Here is a 20447-nt window from a genome sequence, read left to right as displayed (position 1 = left end):
TTTTCAAAGGCGATGGAAAATCTTCATGGGAATATATGGGATTGTGACGGAATAAACTGGACACATTGGGACAGTTGAGGCTAACTCTGTTTTACATTCTTCATGCACACATAATTAGCAGCTTGCACGCTGCTGCAGGGCTTTTTAGGCCACTCCCTCTACATGCACTGAAAAAAACATTTAAATGAAAACTTAACAATGTATATCATTGTTTACATGTGTATGACAGATCCTTGCACGCATATCTGCTAATGAAACAAGAATATTAACATTTATGTCTGTATATGATAATACAGTAAACACAGTATTAAAGACCCCAGAATTCCTAGTTTAGTCATGTTAATTTCAACGGAAAGCTCCCAACGTTGAATATTCCTTGAATTTCCCGACCCTAACGCTAAGCTGAAGCAAGCGGGTGCCAAGAAGAGAATAAGAGTTCAAACCGAGGTCATTTGAGGAGACCAGGAGAATTTGAGGAGACCAGGAGAAACAATCCTTCCTGTCTTTTATTTTTAGGCTTTGCTGTGGCTCGGCATCTCTGTAAAATGAAATAAATGAGTCGAGGCTAACCGGCTAATACAGCTATTCATCCTCATCTCTAAGACAGAGTCGTTTCTTTGCATCACCCTCTACCTTTCTAGTCGAGTTTCCTGCAATGAAATGCAACGTGATGAGTCTTTTAGGAAGTATCAAAAGCAGGAACCGAGATTTCTCTCATTCATTTCAAACAGGGGATTACTGTTGTCCCACTTTTTCTCCTGCCTTTTGTGCTTGTTGTCACATCCCTGCAAATGTCTGCGGGAGGATTCCCATCCAGTAAGATGACAGTGACTTTGGAAATGTCAAAATATATTATCACCTTCAAACATCCCGTTTTCTCTCTCTGGTGTGAGAATCGAGGCAGCCGAGGAGTGACGTTTTAAAGCTTTTTCACGAGTGCAGCCGCAATGTCAGAGTGATAAAAGGAATGAGTTGATGTCCGTGTGTGTGTGTGTGTGTGTGTGTGTCTGCAAGATATACGTTACAGCAGAGCTGAAGAGAGCGTCGAGGAATTTTGCAATGCACTTTATAACCTGGAGAGTGAAAAATTATTTTCAACTTTGATATTTTCTTGCTCGTTCTCTTTCATGGAAACTGGAAAATGCTCAGATTCGAGATTCTTTTTTGTTATTGTTGATTGTTTTGTCTTTGTTTGTGCTCGCGTCTGTGTTTCTGCTGTAGCCTGCAGTACGTTTGGATGATTAATTTGATTTAAATGAATTCAAATAAGCCAAGAAACAGATGAAACATACATCTCATCCTGTTTTTCTCACTGAATTTAGCTGAAAATCACAGGTCACCCTCAATAATTGGGATGATTTTGGTGCTGATCAGGCTGAAGGTTTATCTTCATCCCACCGTTTTTGTCAAGATCCTATCATGATTCCTTTTATGAGCTGGTGCTGAGGTCTGGCCTCTGTTTGAGCTGCATAACAGCTTTCAATGATATATCATCTAATGGAAGTCTGACAGCTTGCAAGTAGCGTCATTATTCAGTGTAAATGGAAGTTTGTGCTCCCCCAGTTGCCTTTTAACCTGTATTTGTGTTGATCATATCCTCTACTTTGGTCTAACTTTAATTATTGCCAGCCCAGCAGTTGCAAGTGTTACTTTTATGTGAACTGAAGAAGGTCAGATAATGAAGCCTCAATTTATTTTACAATTTACTGCTTTGGTGAGCAGCTAAGCTGAAGAATGCAAATGGAACCAAAAAAAAAAAAAAAACCTTTAAGGAAAATGAAGAAAAGTATTGTGTCATAAAACAATGCAACTTGAAAGACAGATTATAACATTATGTAGCACTCAGCTTCTTAAAGTGCTGGCAGTCAAGGTATTATTAGTTAGATGTACTGAAGACAATATACTATACAAAAATCACTAGTTATGAGGGTAGAGATGGGCACAAAATGTCATGAGACAAAAAAACTACTGACTTGGACTTTTGTTTAAGGAAGGAGCCACATTTTTAGGATACTTGGTTATTTGTCATTGTCCCCAGAGCCAGACAAGAAGACAGACACCCTTCTCTCCGCTGCATTAGCTGAGACCCACAGCTGAATGCTAGTTAGCTTAACACAATGAATGGTAGGGGATGGGAAGTGTTAGCATACCTCTGTCTTACCCACACGACTTCAAAAAAACTGTAGTTCATCATCCGTGTATTCTGGTTCAAGTATTGAATTCCAGGATCTTGTTTTGATGAGAAATGACTCTTGGAGAAGTCAATCTTTTAGTCATCAACAAACATTTTATTTTGTCAATCTAAGTTTGGAGGTGTTTCATCAAATCACTGCATCCAGTTAGGAAAGTAGTTCCAGCAATCTATCGGATTTTAGAATTGCGATATTGACAGTTTTAAATTTTTTTATAGCAAATGCTACATGCAACTCATTTCGAATGCAGAAAAGTGCATTTTATGACTTTGACAGAACTATGCTACGCTTCCCATCCACTGCTATTCATTTTGCTAAGCTAAGTAGCCATATGCTCTTCTCAGACCCCTTATAGATGCACAGAGGGGTGAATCTGTCTTCTTGCCTGGCTCTCGAGAGGATGGTGAATAAATGTAATATGCAAAAAGTTTTTTTTTTTCTCTGAAGATGCTACATGTATCTTTACTTCCTAGCTAGCGTCTTATCTTCAAATGTTACACAGTTAGCTGGTTTTATCAGCAATGGGGTGACGTGTTTGTGAGTGAGAGGAAGATGGAGCGCTGAGGTCAATCGGTGAACGGATGCAGCAGTAGATAGGCCATGTTGGGATATTCACCAGTTGAGCGGCAGAGCAAAATTCTCATTTTTAGCAGTTTCCTTCTGTTTCAACCCTCACCTATGGGAATGAGCTTTGGTTTGTGATTGAAAGAATGAGATTGCAGCTCTACAGATGGTGTAAGATACTCCTTTAATTTCTATTTCCATATATATATGATACTTTACAAACTTTTGTCCCTTTTTTGTCCTTTTTTTCCCCCTGTTGCTGTCCTGATCTTACCTTATATTGTTGGGTTTTTTGTTTTTCGGGGCAAGTGTAGAGAAACAAGATGTGTATGGATGTAGAGGAAAGACGTGCAGCAAACACTCCAGCCAGTACGTGATTGGCCCCCACCCCCACTCCAACCACTTCACCATGAAGTCACTTGTGGACTGCGGTCAGCCTCAGGTCCTCTCCTCGGTGTCACCCAACCTCTGACAAGCATATGCTGTCTTAAGCGCAGCGCTGCAGGCCTGCGATCTGATTGGTTAATGACGGTCTGACCCATTTCTGTTCAGTGAATGGTCACTTTGCAGAGACTGTTGCAACCTTCAACACTGCATTATAATGTCAAATGTTAGAAATGGCCAATCTAACACAGTTAACCTTCCTCTTTCCTCTCCCCTCTAAGAATATCAGGCAGCACATTTTGGGTCTGCGTTCTTAGAGCTGGAAGTGTAGTGACTCAGAGTTCTATCGGTCGGAATTGGAGGGCAGGATGTTAAAGAGGAGCCCAGAGCTGCTGCTGTCGAAAAGACACCGCAGCATTTTGGTGACTTTGACGATATGAATGAAGCCGGCTCTTGTCTTGTCGTGTGGTTTAGTGCCTGCTCGCCTGCATTCACGGACCAATGACTGTCTAATATATGCGACCTTTATCGGCAGGACTGGGTTGTAAAGTTCACATTCATAGAATTACTTTTAATGCCGGTTATATTCATTATAGTTGCAGTTGTTATTGAATACAGTGGTGTATTTTTGTTCTATTTGTATTTTTACTGCCTGCAAATCATACCCCTTTTACAAATACCCCATAAAAAATATACATCTTTTTTTATTGAAAGAAATAGCCTAACTTAACACATTTTAGTTCTTCACAATAAAAGCCTGCCACTGATTCAATGTAGAAAGCTTTTAATCTGAAATAACAGTGACAGACATTTTGGGGTTTTGAATTGAGGGGCGCATCAGCGCACCCCCCCCCCCCCCCCCCCCGCGTTGACATCACAGAGCAGATAAAGTGGGCTGAGGCGTCTTTTGTACCTCACAGGTAGTTCTATTATATAAATATGAAAATTAATGCTGAATGAAATATATTGCTAACTATTGAAGACGTATTGCCGCACACACACATGAATGCTGTGAGCACAGAGCTGATTTTTGTCTGAACTCTCCAAGACTCCGTTTGTCTTATTCTCTTTTGTTTGTGACAGATTGCATTTGCATCGAGAGCATTTCAACAAAAGATGAGCGAAGCTCCCAACTAAAATAGACGGATGAAGGCTTGTTTACTTTCCAGCAACCTTCCCATCGCGCCGTGATCTAAGCAGACGTTCTGTCACTTCAGCCGTTGTTCTGAGAACGTAGTTAATGAGACGGTGTGTCTGTGTGTGTGTGTCTGTGTGTTTGTGGGTGTGCGCTGCCAGATGCTGCATTGTAATTGAAAGGAAACCGTCTGGACTTCCCGTCCTCCTTCTGCTGCTGGCGCTTGAGGAACGTTAACTTTTAAGTAGAGCTTTACTGGATCATTTATTCATCCGCTCTGTCCTTCTCTCTCTCAACCATCCTTCCTTTCATTCACTCTCCACACAGTCTCTCTTTATGACGCTCTGTTTATTTCACTCAACTTGATACCCATGCTGTGAGAAAGTTTTCCAGCTACTCTGAGCCAGAACAACACAGAGCTGATTTCCTTAGCATAATATGGTCTCATTAAATCATGTTGTTCTACAGTGTCTTTACATCAACTGCCTTCAACTAACGGAGCTTGAATGCTGTTCATCTTTATCATAATGAAATCTATCAATTTTCTTATGAGGCTGCATTTATTGATACACTTTACAGAAGCTGCTATGTAAAGTTAGTTAGATTAGCATGTTTGCATGAAAGCTGAAGTGCACAGACTGGTGGTTGGAGATCAGAAAAGTTGGATGCTCTTTATCATTTGTTGAAATAAATGCATCAGTTGTGTTTGTGCAAGGGTGGCACGGTGGTGCAGTTGTCAGCACTGTCGCCTCGCAGCAAGAAGGTTCCGGGTTTGAGCCCCGGCTCAAGCATTGTGTGGAGTCTGCATGTTCTCCCTGGTCCTGTGTGGGTTCTCTCTGGTACTCCAGCTTCCTCCCACAGTCCGAAGACATCAAGAGGGGACGAGGCTGATTGATACTCTAAATTGACCGTAGGTGTGACTGTGAGTGTGAATGGTTGTCTGTCTCTATGTGTTGGCCCTGTGATGGACTAGTGACCTGTCCAGGGTGAACCTCACCTCTCGCCGAAAGCCGCTGGGATAGGCTCCAGCCCCCCCGCCCCCGCGACCCTTAACAGGATAAGCGGTAGAAAATGGATGAATGTGTTTGTGCAGCTTTTCTTATTAGGTTGAAATAGGATGGCCACAGCTTCCTTCTATGCAAGGGAGGAAGTTATTTTCTTTCTTTCGTCAATGCAAGAGGGCACCAAATAGAAATGTGCTGATTGTCTCTACTGTATCTCTTGTTTTAAATCTTCTTCACTTCTTCATGGTGTTTGTTCTGTAAACCATGATCCCATTTAGAGTAAACTAGATAAAAAAAGCCTGAGGGTGTGACTATATGGCAGTTGATATGTTGCTACTACATCAGGCAGGCTGTGTCTGCAGGCACACAAGGTACCGTACCACGCTCAAGCATGTTTGCTCCCCCGGGATCCAGTCGGAGTAGTGTGAGTGTTTCATCCTGCTTCCCTGGATACAGGACATGAGCTTCAGCATGGAGCATTTCCACATGCACACATCAGGAATGGAACATGGACTGCAGTTTGGTGTGTTAAAGATGTACAGTACATAGAGCAGTTGAACTCTGACAGATGGAGAGTAATTGTCCAGATACATAACAAGCAATGCTGCAGCACGATGGGAGCACAAGAATTGTGTTTTTGTATGCTGCTCGCTGTTAAATTTGCTGACCTTCAGTTTGGGTTGTAAATTTCAATCTGTGTTAAAATGTGTACCGTAGGATCTGATACGATCTCGGAATTTCATTTCCGTCTTGCCTACTCCTGTGATGAAATACTAAATCTGTTCCATGGGATTCCTATCCGCATATCTGGCTCATAGAGTATCAGTGATGACGTGAGCGTGCTCGGGCCCTGGGTAATGTGAGTGCAGCCCAGCAGGGGAGTGGGAAGATATGTGGGAATGTGCTCTCATTCACATCCACCACTCAATCCTCCTCCAAAATATGCTTATCTCTTCATTTAAATCACCAGGATGGCTTCAAAACGGGAGTCCACAAATATATGTTGCTTCGTCTACTTCTTGTTTACTTTTAAATTCACATTATCACGAAGCTCAACATGGCTACATTTAGAAGCTAATGCTACTTTATCGGCCAATCATATCAACCCTACAAGAAGACCGCTGAAATGTATCTGTTATCTAATGAAACTGCACCTCGAAAAAAAATCACACAAATTTGAGCAAACAGCTTTTATACTAAACTGAATTTGTATGGCAGTCACAGAAGCTGTTGGTGACCACATAATTTACTTCAATTCACTCTCCTCTTTCTCTCTCTCTCTCTCTCTCACGCTCTCTCACTCACACACTCACACACACACACACACACACACACACACTGTACAAGAAACAACAGACACTTGCACACTCACTTAGACACCCTTGCTAATGCAGGCCACCGCTGTCATCTGGGCAGTTACCATGGCGATATTGAACGACTTCCTCCTCCACTCCCTTGAGTGGTGCAGTGGCAGGCGGTGAGGAACAGGGGTTAGACGGTGGTCACAGCAAGGAAAAATATGGAAGTTGGATGTGGGGAAGATGAGTGTTAACACGCACACACATACAGTAGACACACACACACACACACACACACACACACACACACACTGACCCTCCATCATCCCTAAAATAACAACAGGCATGGATTTGTTGTCTGTCACTCCTCCTTCTACTGCAGCTGTCAGTCATATCTAAAGTGTCATGGATGAACAGCAAGGGTGTGTGAAGTGAGACAAATAAAGCAGTTATGTTGTGCAATAACTGCCAGTAGAAGCTACGTGATATGTTACGGTGCTAGCATGAGTCATGAGTAAGTAATGATAAATCATATACTCACCATATTGATTTTCACCTGCTACGAATGTCTTCCCAGGAGAGGATACAGGGGCTACGTGAGGTAACACACTGAAGTTTTACTTGTGATGTTTTCACTGCAAATAATCAACTATCATGTCACACTCAAACCCCGGACTGAGTGACTCTAATATTACTGACTTGAGGGACATCAGGGGCAGCATTTGGGCCCACTAACGCTTTGTTGCCAGGGTGGACTAGACAGGAGGAAACCCTCAAATAACAACAATCATCAACAAATACTTTGACAGTATAGCCTCAATCGGACTCAGTTTATTTTAAAAAAGCAGCTTTGTTTACACCAACCTGCTCCAAAATGTAATGGGTTATTCCTTTGGCCCGAGCTACACCCCTCCACCATGTTAGGTGAAACCGGGCTTTGTAGTGTTTTTTTCATAATCCTGCTAACAGACAAACAAACAGAACCAAATCCTTTACCAAAAATAGAATTAGTTGTTTCTAATAAATCAATTTAAATCAGTCATATTTAGCAATTTTAACAAATGACATACAGATATACATATAACAATTCTGTGACATGCATTTTGAATATTTCAGTTGAAGTAGATTTAGTTTCATGTGTGAATAAATGAATAGATACACATCAGATGAGGAAATAATTTAGACGCAGCTGAAGGATATTGCTGCCCTCTACTGCTCACTCACAGCTCTCCATTTACAACTAAATCTACTATACCGATTGGTCAAAGGCACAATTAATTGCGTTCAATTTTGTTTTAGTGCTTCATTTTTTCTATAAATATCACTGAAAATGAACCATAATTACATCACTTACTGATAAATGTTGAAAACTTCACAATAGCGTCAATCTGCTTTTCGTCTGCTTGACATAAAACAACAGCGATGGCCTAAATGTTAGAGAAACAGACCGGCAGGTTACCCTCTCCTCCTGAGAGAGGAAAACTGCTGAGTAACCCCTGACTAAATAAAGCTTGAAGAAAAAGACCCAACAAAATAGAGAAGCAAGTCTAAAATACAGGGAGCCATCAGTGTCACACACAGAGCATTAAACCTTGCACTGAAAACAGCCTTGGGTCGACTAATTCACTCTACCCTGGGCGCCGGTGTGGTGAGTGAGGTGTGCACCTGCCTCCCTCTGCCTGTCTAACATAACATGGGGACCTCCTGCAGGGGAGCCTTGTCCCTGTAAATCCTTACTACTGATGCTCAGCGTCATTTATTTAATGCAGTATCACATCTAAACAGTAGTGGAAGACGTGTTCATGTTCTTAACTTTAAAAAAAATGACGAAAATGAACATGAAGTTCCTCCTCAGTGCAATACAGTTTTATTGATTTGGTTGTGCTCTGTTGTATTTTGAGTGCGACGTGTATGTTTTGCCTGCCTCTCCCTCTTTCCCACAATGCTCCTTTACTGTCCACTTAGTCCTTATAGCTTCTGCAAGTTAATATCCTCGCCTATTGTCCGTCTTCAGACAAGGAAGAGAAAATAATCCGTCTAACCAAGCGAGAACGAAGCAGACAGTGGCTTCAATCAAGAATGAGACGACTCCGGGAGCGAAAGAAGGGTGGTAGCATGTAATCGTTGCAACTGCTGGAGCTACACATCAAATCACAGTGAAGCAAGTGCTGCGCTTTGACAAACAGCAGTTCATATTAAAGCGGTGTCTGACAGCTGTCGGTGTCGCCGCCACTGTCAATTGAAGAAATAAGAAATGCCAGCTTCATTCATTTTGATGTTTGTTCATCTGTCTTCTAATAACTGAGTGACAGCAAACCCACTCTTTACTGTTATTTGGATTTTACTAAGATGGACACTGGTGGGAGATGCTGGAGTCTCATCTTGTGGGAGGAGTGATGGCGGGACTGTTTTCTTGTAGACTCTCACCAAAGCGAAATTTCATTCAGCCCAATAATTCACCTGTTGACTCGATGGATGGCGGTGAAAGATGAGCCGAGAACAGAAGTCATGGTGTTTGGATTCATTTGCAGCTGTGGCTTGATGTTTTTTAGGGAAGGTTTTGGAGCTGATGTGAGGACCAGAGTTTTGTGGGGAGAGGAAAATATATCTGAAGCTTCAGACGATGTATCATCCTCTCCTTTGCTTGCTGACAGTTTGTCCTCTTAACAAGCTGCTTCCATACGGTCTTCATTTAGATGGACTGATGAAAAGGCCACGATAAATGTGAACCACAGCGGAGATGTAATTCAAACTAATGGGCCACTGAGGGTGAATGTGTGGTTTTGAAGGCAGGGTTGTTGTAGCCACTCTACCTTCTCTGTTCCTCCTCCAACTCCATCTATGATCCGTTTTTATCACATATATGCTGTAACTTTGCATTTTTTGAGTTTGTCTGACAGAGTGTGCAGTAACAATTTTGAGAAACTTGCCCTTAAGGAACTGCAAAGAGAGAAGACGCACAAAAACAACAATCCGGTGACACACTGAGAAGAGATGTATATTGTGTGTGATTTTGTTTGGAAAGCAGAGTCAGCTACAGTATCAGATGTTCTTTCCAACTGTCATTTTGTTTCTGTGCACAATGGAGAAGCGTGAACTCAAACAATACGTTTGACAAGACAACAATTAGGAAATACGGTTGACAAGCTCACCAGAGGAAGGGTGTAGTAGTATTGTGTGCATTGTAACCATCTTAGGAGAAAGTGCGCGTTGTCATTATGTGGTATATCTGACTGAATCCTCCTCTCTCTCTCTCTCTCTCTCTCTCTCTCTCAGAAAGCAGCGTTCACGACGGAAGCAACGACAACGATGGCAGCGTCTGTGGCAGCGACTCGGTCTTCTACAGGCAGAGTGAAGGTGAGAGATGTCAGACAAGCAGCATTCACAAAGCACGATTACTCCACTGTTATCTCTCACTCTTAGCAGTTCTTAGCTCTGTTAGACGTATCGATTCTTTTCACCGTCATTCCATTTTCCTAAAAGCTTAAGCCTTCATGTTTGTGGCTCATTAACTGGTAACTCTTAATAAACTATGACACACATCAGATCCAGCAGCATGCCTTCTTGCACACTCAGTTATTCCCACCCACACACAAACCTTTTAGACACAGTTGCTTGTTATGTTCACAGCAATATTCAAGCAAACAAATCGGCCCAAAGAATGCTGCTAAAGTGATGGTTTCCATAATGACACTTTATTTCGGTGTTTCAAGTCCAATTTGAGAGCGCAGAGGTGAGGAGGAGGAAGACGTAACCATTTCCAACTGATATGTGTAAACGAGACCCGGTTACTCTCAAGATTCTGATGGTGTAGTAAAAGCCTAAGAGGACAAAGAGGAGGAAATGGAAAGAAATAATGGGAAACTGGAAAGTTTTACAGGGTTTTCTCTACTCAGCAAGACAGACATGAGTTGATTAAAGTTACTGAACCCTGAAGTAACTAAATTTCAGGGTTCTTACGGTCACATTCAACCCAGAAAGGTCATGGAATTGAAAAAAAAGTGGCATTTCAAAACCTGGAAAAGTTTTTGTGAAAAAAAGGAAGCCATAACCCTGTAAATAGCAAAGATCTAATTGAGTGTGTGTGTGTGTGTGTGTGTGTGTGTGTGTGTGTGTGTGTGTGTGTGTGTGTGTGAGATGTCACCCTCTCTGGCCTTCAGTTCAATGTCTAATCTCACGTTAATGAAAGGGACTAAAGATTGTGTGTGTGTGTGTGTGTGTGTGTGTGTGTGTGTGTGAGAGTTGATGTGTTGGGTGGCTGTGTGTTTAATGTCTGCTGATATAAGATGTTGTAGGTCAGTGTCTCTCAACCACTGGGTTGGGGACCATGTACAGGACACAAAATCAAGTTGAAGTTCACTTTTTGCAATGGAAGTAATTTTTTTTGGTCAAGTACATTCATCACAAAATATGACACAAAGATTTTAAAAAGGAAATTATTATTTGAATTATGAACGCCTTGTTTGAGACATCAAGTTGAGGATGCTCAGGTTAGCAAGCTAATTGCTTCTTTGTTCACTGGTGACGAAGAATAAAAGTGCAAAACATAAAATATTGAACCTACTTGCAAAACTTAGTATTTATTGTATTTATGTAATTCCAAGGCAACTACCTGAATAGACGGGCCTTGAGGTAGAAACCCTTGAAAACCTCTGCTGAGAACATGAAATAATTTTGCACTATTCAAATTTCAAGCATCAGACATTTATTCATGATGCAGCCCAGGGAACAAAATGTTACAATAACCATGATGAACTTTATGGAATCGCGCATCTGCAAGGACAGACGGTCGCGAGTCGTACATAGATCAAGATGGATGGCCTCACATTGTTTAGAAACAACTATGACTTTGGTAATATGAATGTTGCGCGAAAACAAATCTGCTGGAGCAACTCGAGGCAAAGAGGTTGTTTTCTAATTTATTTGCCAAAAACAACTGGAGAGCTCAAAAGCTGTGAAGGACGAGCAGCTCTGAGCTGAGTGAGTTTGTGTCAAAATCAGGTCTTTATATTCTGCACACGTGTCTGCGCAGTCTTTGTGACATCCAGATAGAGCATGTTTGGAATTCAATGCAATGCAAAAAGCCTTTCAATTTACCTGCACATTTTATTTAAATTAGGCTTCTTTGCGCACCTCATTTTGTAGATGCTCCTGAATCTGAGATACACATTTTGTTACAGGTTGAAATTTCAGTGCAGACTGTCCCTGCCGTGAATGGAATTGAATTGAAGCAGACAGTTAGGCGGCGAGTGGCGGAGGATACGTCAGAACTGACATCACATAAACACGCTTGTGTCGCATCAAACTTAATAAAACTGAAGTAATCTGACCAGAGCGGATATGACAGGAGAGCCGGATCAGAACCCGCTATCCAGCAGCGTGATCAAATCAAGTCAAGGGTGACTTTGCTTCCCAAATAACGCACGTCGACAGAAATACTGGTGGTTTGGTGATTTAGAAAAATGAAGAATGTCTTGTCGTAGAGAGGGTAACAGCTTAGAGATGCTTGTTGTGTTTCCCATGTGAAACATCAGGTCACAGTATGGCAGAGACGCTCACAGTCGCACTGCGAGTTGCTGAGGAAGCTATAGAGGAAGCCATCGCCAAAGCGGAGGAGTTCAGCGACAGCTTGGTGAGACCGTCCTCTTCTTCCTTCATTCTTCTCCGTCTATCAATACCTCTCTCCGATCTCTACTTTCCACACCTGCGTTTGCTGTCTCTTACCTCTCCTCGCCATCTCGCAGTATCAGACAGTCATGGTGTTCTCTCCTGGTTATTTAATTTGAACGGTGTGTGTGTGTGTGTGTGTGTGTGTGTGTGTGTGTGTGTGTGTGTGTGTGTGCGTGCGTGCGCGTTTGCGTGAGCAGGAGAAGCAGAATGAGGCTCGATATCTACGGGACCACAAAGAGGAGCTCATAGAGGAACTTGCAACAACCATTGTACAAAAAGTAAGTGTTTTTCACCCTCATCGACCGAAGCCTTATGTGTAGTATTAGCAGCAAACAATATGAGGCCGATTCACGCCAAACTTGGTGGAGGGGCGGCCCAAGACAAAGAACAGGACCGATTTGTTTGACATTGCGAAAAAATCGATTTTTTTTTTTTTTTGCCACTAGGTTTGGCTGAGGTCTCCTTAGCAGAGGTGTAGCGAACCCTCCTGTTATTTATGTAGTCAGTATGTAAATGCACGCTGGGAAATTAAATTATAATTCATCCACTTTGATTCCACCTTTACAGAATTACCGAGCATCACCATTTTAAACAACAGCAGGTGCCTTATCATTACATTCAGGTTGAAAGATAACACAAGAGCAAAGCAATGTAAATGAAACTGCTGTTCTTTTCCTCCTCTGAAACTGGTAATACAGGGAAAAGGGCAGGAAGTCTTTGAAAATAATAATTAAGTTTGCCAGAATGTGCATACCAGCACATTAAAATTCATGAGACATTTGCTTTAATTTTAATCACGCCTTATCATTTGCATGCACATAGTGAACAGCTGTTTGATTGCTTCTGTCTGTGGAATAAAAATGTATTAAACATGGAAATGAATTATTGATTTTTAGAATGGCATTATAACAATTTTAAGTGTAAAAGTCAAAAATAAATAATTTGCATTTATTACTATTTATACTTTCTGATGCAGTTCCTGCTGTTTTGAGAGGCTGTGGGCTGCGTGAAGTTACAAAACCTGCCTGACTAATCTTTGACCTTGAGCTTCTCACTTTGATTTCAGGGCTCTGACTTTGATCTCTCAGTTGTAATTTCTTACATCACTACTACATGGCCCGCCCCTTTATCTTTTGCATTGCCTGATGTTTGAGGGGCGGGGCCACGGGTTGACTTTGATCTGTTAGTTCAGTGCACAGCTTCTATCCGTCATCCTGTCATCTTTGATCTCTGACTGCTTTGATCATGACATACATACAGAAGCTATTCACAATCATGTCCGGCAACTTAGGGTGACAGTAGACCCCGAGTCGGACCCTCAGACACCAGACACTTCGAACCAAGACCCTTTGTTACCTGTTGTTATTTTTGATTATGGCTTCTTCTATATTGTATTTATCTTACGTGAAAGAGATGCTGTTACCTATGATAATTGCTAATGGGGATTGTAAAAACTGAAATAAACCCTCAGGCTCAGTACTGTCAAGTTTTGTGTGGCTTGGAAGAGCAAAAAGAGAGGAGAGGAGATTTTCTTTTATTTACTGTACATATTTTCTTTGGCCTCACCTGTTTCCTCTCGTCCGTTTTTCTTCCTCAGATCATCCAGAGGAGGAAGCGTTCAGAGATGCAGACAGAGTATGACTTTGTCTGGCCTCAGCCTCAGTCTCTGATTCAGCCCAGCGAACTGCCCTCCCCCTCGCAACCTCAAGCCTCTTCGCAAAAACCGCAGGACCCCCTCAAGACCTCCTACTCCCTCTGGGTCAGTCTGCGTCTCCACACAAACACACAAATCTAACTATATCCAAACAGTATAATTGACATTTCTAACTCACTTTTAGCTGAAAAGTTATAGGAGCGATGTTAGTGGCCGGCAGTTTGATGTATGCGGCATCCGTGTTTTCAGACTGTCAACTCATTTTGATCTATAATGTCATGTTAGTGGGTGTAAACTGCTGACCAGAAGGTTTTGCTCCTCTTCTGTGCACAGTGTGGTTTGCACACGTTGTACATTCTTCACTTCGTTTCACAACACACACCATATATTGCTCCACTCTGTATTTTGGTGTGCAGTTCCTTGGGTGGCCCATATGTTGTCACAGTGTCTCTCTCCCAAATTTGTAAAACACAGGAATGTTGTGTTTGGTAGAAAATAGCTTGAACTTTTCATGTGTGGTGACAATCTGGTCACATTTGACTCCAGTCGCTTTCGTTCTTTCTCACTGGATCTTCTTGCTGTCACAGTCGAGGGCAGAGGTCAAGAGCCCGACTCATTTTAAATTTTGCGACTTAATCCTTGTAATGTTCCCAGGATTAAGGTATTCTCCAAAGGTCAGCATGATGCAAAGCAAAAATGAAACAATTTCATTATTGAAATAACTACTTTAGAGGATTATTTGGGACTTGGAAGAGATATGCCCGTTTTAAATTTAATCTGCTTGCTACGCAAATAAAATAGACCCGCAGGTGCATGTCTAACAGCGGTATGTAGAGATCTGTACAACAACAACAAAGAATCTGTATCTGCTGTCTGATAGCAGATCAGACACTGGTGCAGCTTGAACTGGATTTGTGACAATTATTATTCAGTATAAGATGGCACAAGAGTAAATGTAACCAAATTTATGGTCAGTTAAAGAACCAAACCAAATTTTGGAAATTCGTTTATTAGCCATTCTCCTCAGAGCCAGACGAGAGGAAAGATACCCCTCTCTCCACTGTGGTGCACTGGTGAGCTGAGACCTACAGAGACTTGCTAACAGAATAGTTAGCTTAGCACAATGAATAGTAGTGGATGGGAACTGTTAGCATTCCTCTTTCAAAAAGTCCTCAAATAGATGAGGTTCGGGATCGTCCGTGTCCAGAAATAACCCTCCTCATCCTTTCTTACCAAGACGGCTGTGATTACCCGCAGCAGTCGCTCCTCTAGTCATCAACAAACAATTTGTTTTGTTGGCTGAAATTATAAAATGATCATATCTCATCATTTTAGGTAATTTCATAAAACATGATATGGCCAAAAGTGCCAATTACCCAATGCAGGCAAATACTGTTTTGGAGAAAAGTGTGTAGTGAGTTTTGAAGCATGTATGCTAACCCACCCATCCACAAGCTTTCGTTGTGCTGAGCTATCATGCTGATCTCTGTGGGTCTCAGCTCCCTAATGCATGCACAGAGGAGAGAAGGGTATTTATCTTCTTATCTGGCTCTAGTTAAGCAGATTTCCCAAAAACCTTTGGTATTCTTCGAAAGACAGTCACGTAAAATCAGGAAAAATGCATTACTTCATCTAATATTGATTGTCAGTATAATTGCTGTGCCTTCAAAGCATCAAACGAAATCAATTAAGAAATAATTATTTTAGGCTGCATGTAACTGTGAGTGGTATGAAGAGAGAGTTAGGAGAAACGAAATATTACCTGTTTACAAGGAATAATATTGTTTCACTAAACGTGCAAATGGAGTCTAACAAGAACATGGCACCAACGCACCTATTACACATATATACAGTTCTACGCTCACCAAAATCAGTCTTACACACACACACACACACAAACGCACACACACACGCACAAACATTTGGCAGCGGTTCACAACAGGGACTCATGGAGATTTGTCATCGTCCCGTGTGTAAGCGCAGCATCAAAGCGGCGTTCCCCAGGCTTCTCCGTTCTGTTCCCTGCTGTTTCACTCTGCAAAGATCAAAGTCAAGTGAAATATGCCGGGAACCTCCTCAGCCGCTCAGCCTACCACGGGACAGGCTGTGTTTACCAGCGCACTGCAAACACACTCAATTAGACACAATAAACATGAATACACACATTCTGTAGGCTACTACTGCGTTGTAATAATGCATCGTTCAGTGAACCAAAAACTACAAGTAAACACTTGAACCTCAGAAAGTGTAGTGTCAGCAGGAAAAAAAAAAACGTAGTGTGGACTGCTGACTTGTAGTTCATGTACACAGATGCACGCAGAGGTCTGGCCAAGTAAAAATGTTGGATTTTTGTATATATTTTGTAAAAGTTATGATATTCTCTGTCATTGAAAATCTAATTTATGGTAAGATAACACAGTAATGTTTTTTTCTGTGAGGCAGCGCTCCCTGCTTTCTAGTTATTTAGTAGTTTTATAGCTCCACCTGCTGGGGAGGGGTTTGTGGTGCAGAGGTTTTCTGCTGCAGCTGGAAAGAAACAAAGTCTTATATATTTATATTGGTGGATTTTTGATGCAACTGTTCCTTGCTGCTGTGTAAACGACTGTTAAGCTTTAAATCTCCAAAGCTGCCTGTCATTTTCTTTTTCATTTGTGACGACCTCTGACCTGTGCCATGCACATCTGTGATTATCTGGTTTGGTTGCTAACACCTGTGTGTGTGTGTGTGTGTGTGTGTGTGTGTGTGTGTGTGTGTGTGTGTGTGTGTGTGTGTGTGTGTGTGTGTGTGTGTGTGTGTGTGTGTTTGCAGCGGTCAAGGTCAGCCTTCTCCCTAACCAGTGACGACTCCCCAGAGAAGGGTCCCGAGGACGAAGGTGCCGGGGCGGGCGGTAGCTTGCAGGAGTATGCCTCACTGAAGAGGGACTCCAAGGCCACGTCTCTACCCACCTGGAAGAGTGTTGATCGCCTTGACAACTCCAGTAAACTCTGTTAAAAAAAAAAAAAGCTTCTACTCCAGAAAAGATGGAATAAATGATAAATTATCCGTACATGTTTGTTACTCTTGCATCCTCACACATGCAGGTGGAGAAAAGAGGTTGTGTAATTAACTGTAATTCCTGTCTGGTCTGGTCGGGTTCACCCAGGTGCATCCTCAGTCCTCCAGAGTCCTGACGGTAACTGGATTGCGTTGCACAGCTCTCAGCTGTCGCGGCCCAGCCTGCTCACCAAGAGGAAGAGCCTGGTGTTCAGCGTGCTAGAGAAGGAGTCCGGCGTCGTCTCAGCCTACGACGAGATGGGGTCTGACTCCGAAGAGGATGATGAAGGCGGCTGGGGCGCGGCGTTGCGTCAGTTCAGACGTAAACTGTCCGATGAGACTTACTACACGGACTCACAGCATGATCCTGAGTGGACATACACCCAGCACCTCCCCGTCACCTCGCCATCCTCGGGCCAGTACACCAACACAGAGACTCTCAATTCGGACTCAGAGGCCTCGTCTGCACTCTCTGCGTGTCCTCGTAAACCTCCTCACAACCTGCTGAGGAAGAAAGGACCGTCAGACACACACTTGCATCCTCATCACCAACCGCTGTACCACCAACACCTGCACCAGAACTTCTCCCCGTACCCTCTCCTCTCAGAGGGGCTAGATGTGAACTTTAACCCCAAGGTCTGTCTCTCGTTGTTACACCAGATTGATTTCTTTTGCAAAGATAAAATATTTTGGTTTCATGAATTTACAATGTTTGATACTTTATCTAGGAAGCTGGATTCAAACAAGAAAAAAATAAATATCTACAAAAAAATGCAACATTCATGAAAGATATGAAGAATCTGGTGTGTCATGATTCAAAAATGGATTTTTTTATGCAATACTAAAAGAAGTATTCGCGTCATTCCAATAATTCAGAATACCAATACCAAAATACTGTATCCTTTTACTGTACTGAAGTACTCCACAGTATACTGAGAAGTATCAAAGTAGAGCTAAGCGGAAAGTTCTGTGAGACTTTTTTTTTTAGTATTTTGTACTTTATTCATTTTGTATTTTTTTCTGTTAACATCATTAAAAAAAACTTAAATACTTAAAAAATTTCCCTTAATGTCCGAGTACTTTGGTAAACGTTAACTCTTCCACGTCTGTTTCCAGGTGATGGGAGACAGCAGCGAGGCCGAGGAGAAGCAGACGGACCCCATTAGAAGATCGCGGCGGCGCAGGAAAAGCAAGAGAGAGTCGTCAACGGAGAGCAGGCCTGGAAACCAGAGCCATGCACAGTCCATCCACGCTTCAGTACAGGTACGTACACCACAGCAGTCTGCTACGCCGGACGTTTACTTAACTGCCTTTTCTGTTCTCATTGTTGGTATTAACACTGATAAGTATCTCAAAATTCTTTGCTACCCGTGGAAAAATGGTTGTAAGATATTGTTTCTCAACTGGGAGGCAGCAAACATCAACTCTGTAATTGTTGCTGACCGCAGGCTACCTGATGATCGTTTACTTTTCTTGCAGACCCTTTTGTGAGTTCTTGTTGTTCTCTGTCCACTCAAGGAGAACAGCAGTTTTCTTCTTAATGACTTGCTGCAGAGGGGCTTAAGTCAGGAGCAGCCAGGACCTGACCTGCAGCCCGTGGCCACATCTGCACCAGATGCCTTCACGTCAGATGCCATCACACCCGAGCCAGAAGACTTAGACACAGTCGCCCCCAATTCAGCCGCCTCGAGCACCCCTCAGCCCCCCTGTCTGGCTCCAGGGGACCCTCTGAAGGAGGAACTACGATCCAGACTCAGTAAGCTGGTCAGCCGTGCCAACAGCAAAGACTGCAGCTCATCAGAAGAAGAGTGGCCCGCGGACAACCAGATGGATAAAGAAAGTGACAGACAGAGAGAGAAGCCAAAAGAGACGGAACGAGAAAAACAAAGGGCCCGAGGTAGATTAAGAGACAGGGCCTGCAGTAAAGAGAGGGAGAAAGGAAGTGAAACAGTGGAGCAGGTGATCAGACAAGAGAGACTAACGAAGAATGAGGACGGGAGAGTTAGAGAGATGAGGGTAGAGACAGGAGTCGAGTGTTTGGAGGACATTATGGATGAGCCTGAGCAGAAGAGAGGAGACAGAAGACACCGACAGAGTAAGAGACAACATAGAAGAGACTTGGAGAAGGAAGCAGGACAGACGGGATGGAGGAGTGGGTCCAGTCCCAGCTCCCCTGCTGTTACACCATCCTCCCAGGAGGGGGTGCTGTCTGACAACCAGGTACACAGATGAGAAGGTTGGCCTGGTGTTTGTCTGTCTGTCTGCTTTTCGATGAATCTTTATTTTCCCTTCAATAACTTTTCAACCACTTCACTTTCCTTTCTTATCCATGATGTGACACCTTCATCCTGTGCTTTCCCCCTTTTCTCTTGGCTTCACGCCTTCTTTTGTTTGGCTGGCTTGTGTGTGTGTGTGTGTGTGTGTGTGTGTGTGTGTGTGTGTGTGTGTGTGTGTGTGTGTGTGTGTGCGTGCGCGCACACGCATGTGTGTGTGTGTGTCAGGAGCGACAGAATGACTCGGAGCAACAGCAGAGGCTTCAGTTGCTCTCGTCTCTCTTACACCAGGTGAGATATCAGCGTGATACTGGCGTTAACCAAATGAAGCGGAGAACATTACTCTTTTGGGGTTTTTTTCATCCTTCGAAACTTTTTCTAAAAACTTGGTATTCACTAAATAATTACAAATACAGAAGAACAACACAAACACTTGACACAAATACAGTAAAACAACAAAAGAATAGAGGGGTTTATTATGTAAAATAGAAGACAAAAAAATGTCACTTGGATGTGTTCTAGGCTTCATATGTTCTGTCTTCACAGCATTTTAATTTGAGTGCTTGTATCTGTTTTTGTTTGCCCACTTGCAGTTATACATAAAATATGTCCTTTGTGGAATAAAATGTTCACAAGTCTTTCATTTTCAATGCTAATACTCGATAAATTCAGTATTAATCAGACAAATAGGTGACAAATAGTTTTAATGCAGTTTTCACAGAAGTTACAGGTTTCATGGGCATTGAGTACATTTTTCTAGTCGTTAACACAATGGCTTTTCCTTGGTTATTTCATTAATAGTTCATTTTTGTACATTTTCATTGGCACTTCATCATCACACCGCACTCCCTCTGGAATCCATGGTTGGGCTGACATTGAAAAAAAATGATCATTTTAAAGATTTGGATTTTTAAGTGGACCAATGTGAATGGATCCATGTGGCTGGGACACTTTCATAGTATAATCGCTTGAATAATGCTGCTGCGACACTTTTTTTCCCCCATCATTCACTGCTAATTGTTGATGTACATTTCATGTTTCCCTGTGTACACCGGTCATATCTACTATGACCACTAGAGGGCACCTATAACTTGACTTGAGGAGGTAAAGGGATGACCAGTGTGTCTCGAGTCTGAGCTCCTGATATGACGCTGACTGTATCCAACTGTGCACACTCGACTGCAGATATACCAGAACAATGTCTGAAAAACCCAAATTACCCAATTTTCACGTATTTAAC

At 42.4% G+C, this 20447-nt stretch overlaps 1 protein-coding gene across 15 annotated transcripts in view; it reads left to right on the top strand.

Annotated features, from left to right (window-relative positions):
- myripb (myosin VIIA and Rab interacting protein b) overlaps positions 1-20447 on the top strand; it is a 136991-nt gene that overhangs the window by 110377 nt on the left and 6167 nt on the right. For 13 of the 15 annotated variants that reach the window (XM_086191237.1, XM_086191228.1, XM_086191233.1 and 10 more), the window contains 9 exons: positions 9854-9934; positions 12112-12209; positions 12445-12525; positions 13845-14006; positions 16710-16878; positions 17044-17570; positions 18051-18197; positions 18453-19154; positions 19436-19498. In XM_086191237.1, coding sequence (XP_086047363.1) covers positions 9854-9934; positions 12112-12209; positions 12445-12525; positions 13845-14006; positions 16710-16878; positions 17044-17570; positions 18051-18197; positions 18453-19154; positions 19436-19498 — 2030 coding nt within the window. The remainder of the gene's footprint in view (positions 1-9853; positions 9935-12111; positions 12210-12444; positions 12526-13844; positions 14007-16709; positions 16879-17043; positions 17571-18050; positions 18198-18452; positions 19155-19435; positions 19499-20447) is intronic. The other 2 variants (XM_086191225.1, XM_086191224.1) reach the window with 1 other exon arrangement.

This window comes from Aulostomus chinensis, chromosome 21 (assembly GCF_037954235.1).
Source record: "Aulostomus chinensis isolate RoL2024-O1b breed Wild chromosome 21, RoL_Achi_v1.0, whole genome shotgun sequence".
In the NCBI taxonomy this organism is placed as follows: Eukaryota; Metazoa; Chordata; class Actinopteri; order Syngnathiformes; family Aulostomidae; genus Aulostomus; species Aulostomus chinensis.
Note: the sequence above shows the minus strand (reverse complement) of the source record. Positions and strands in the feature narration are given on the sequence as shown.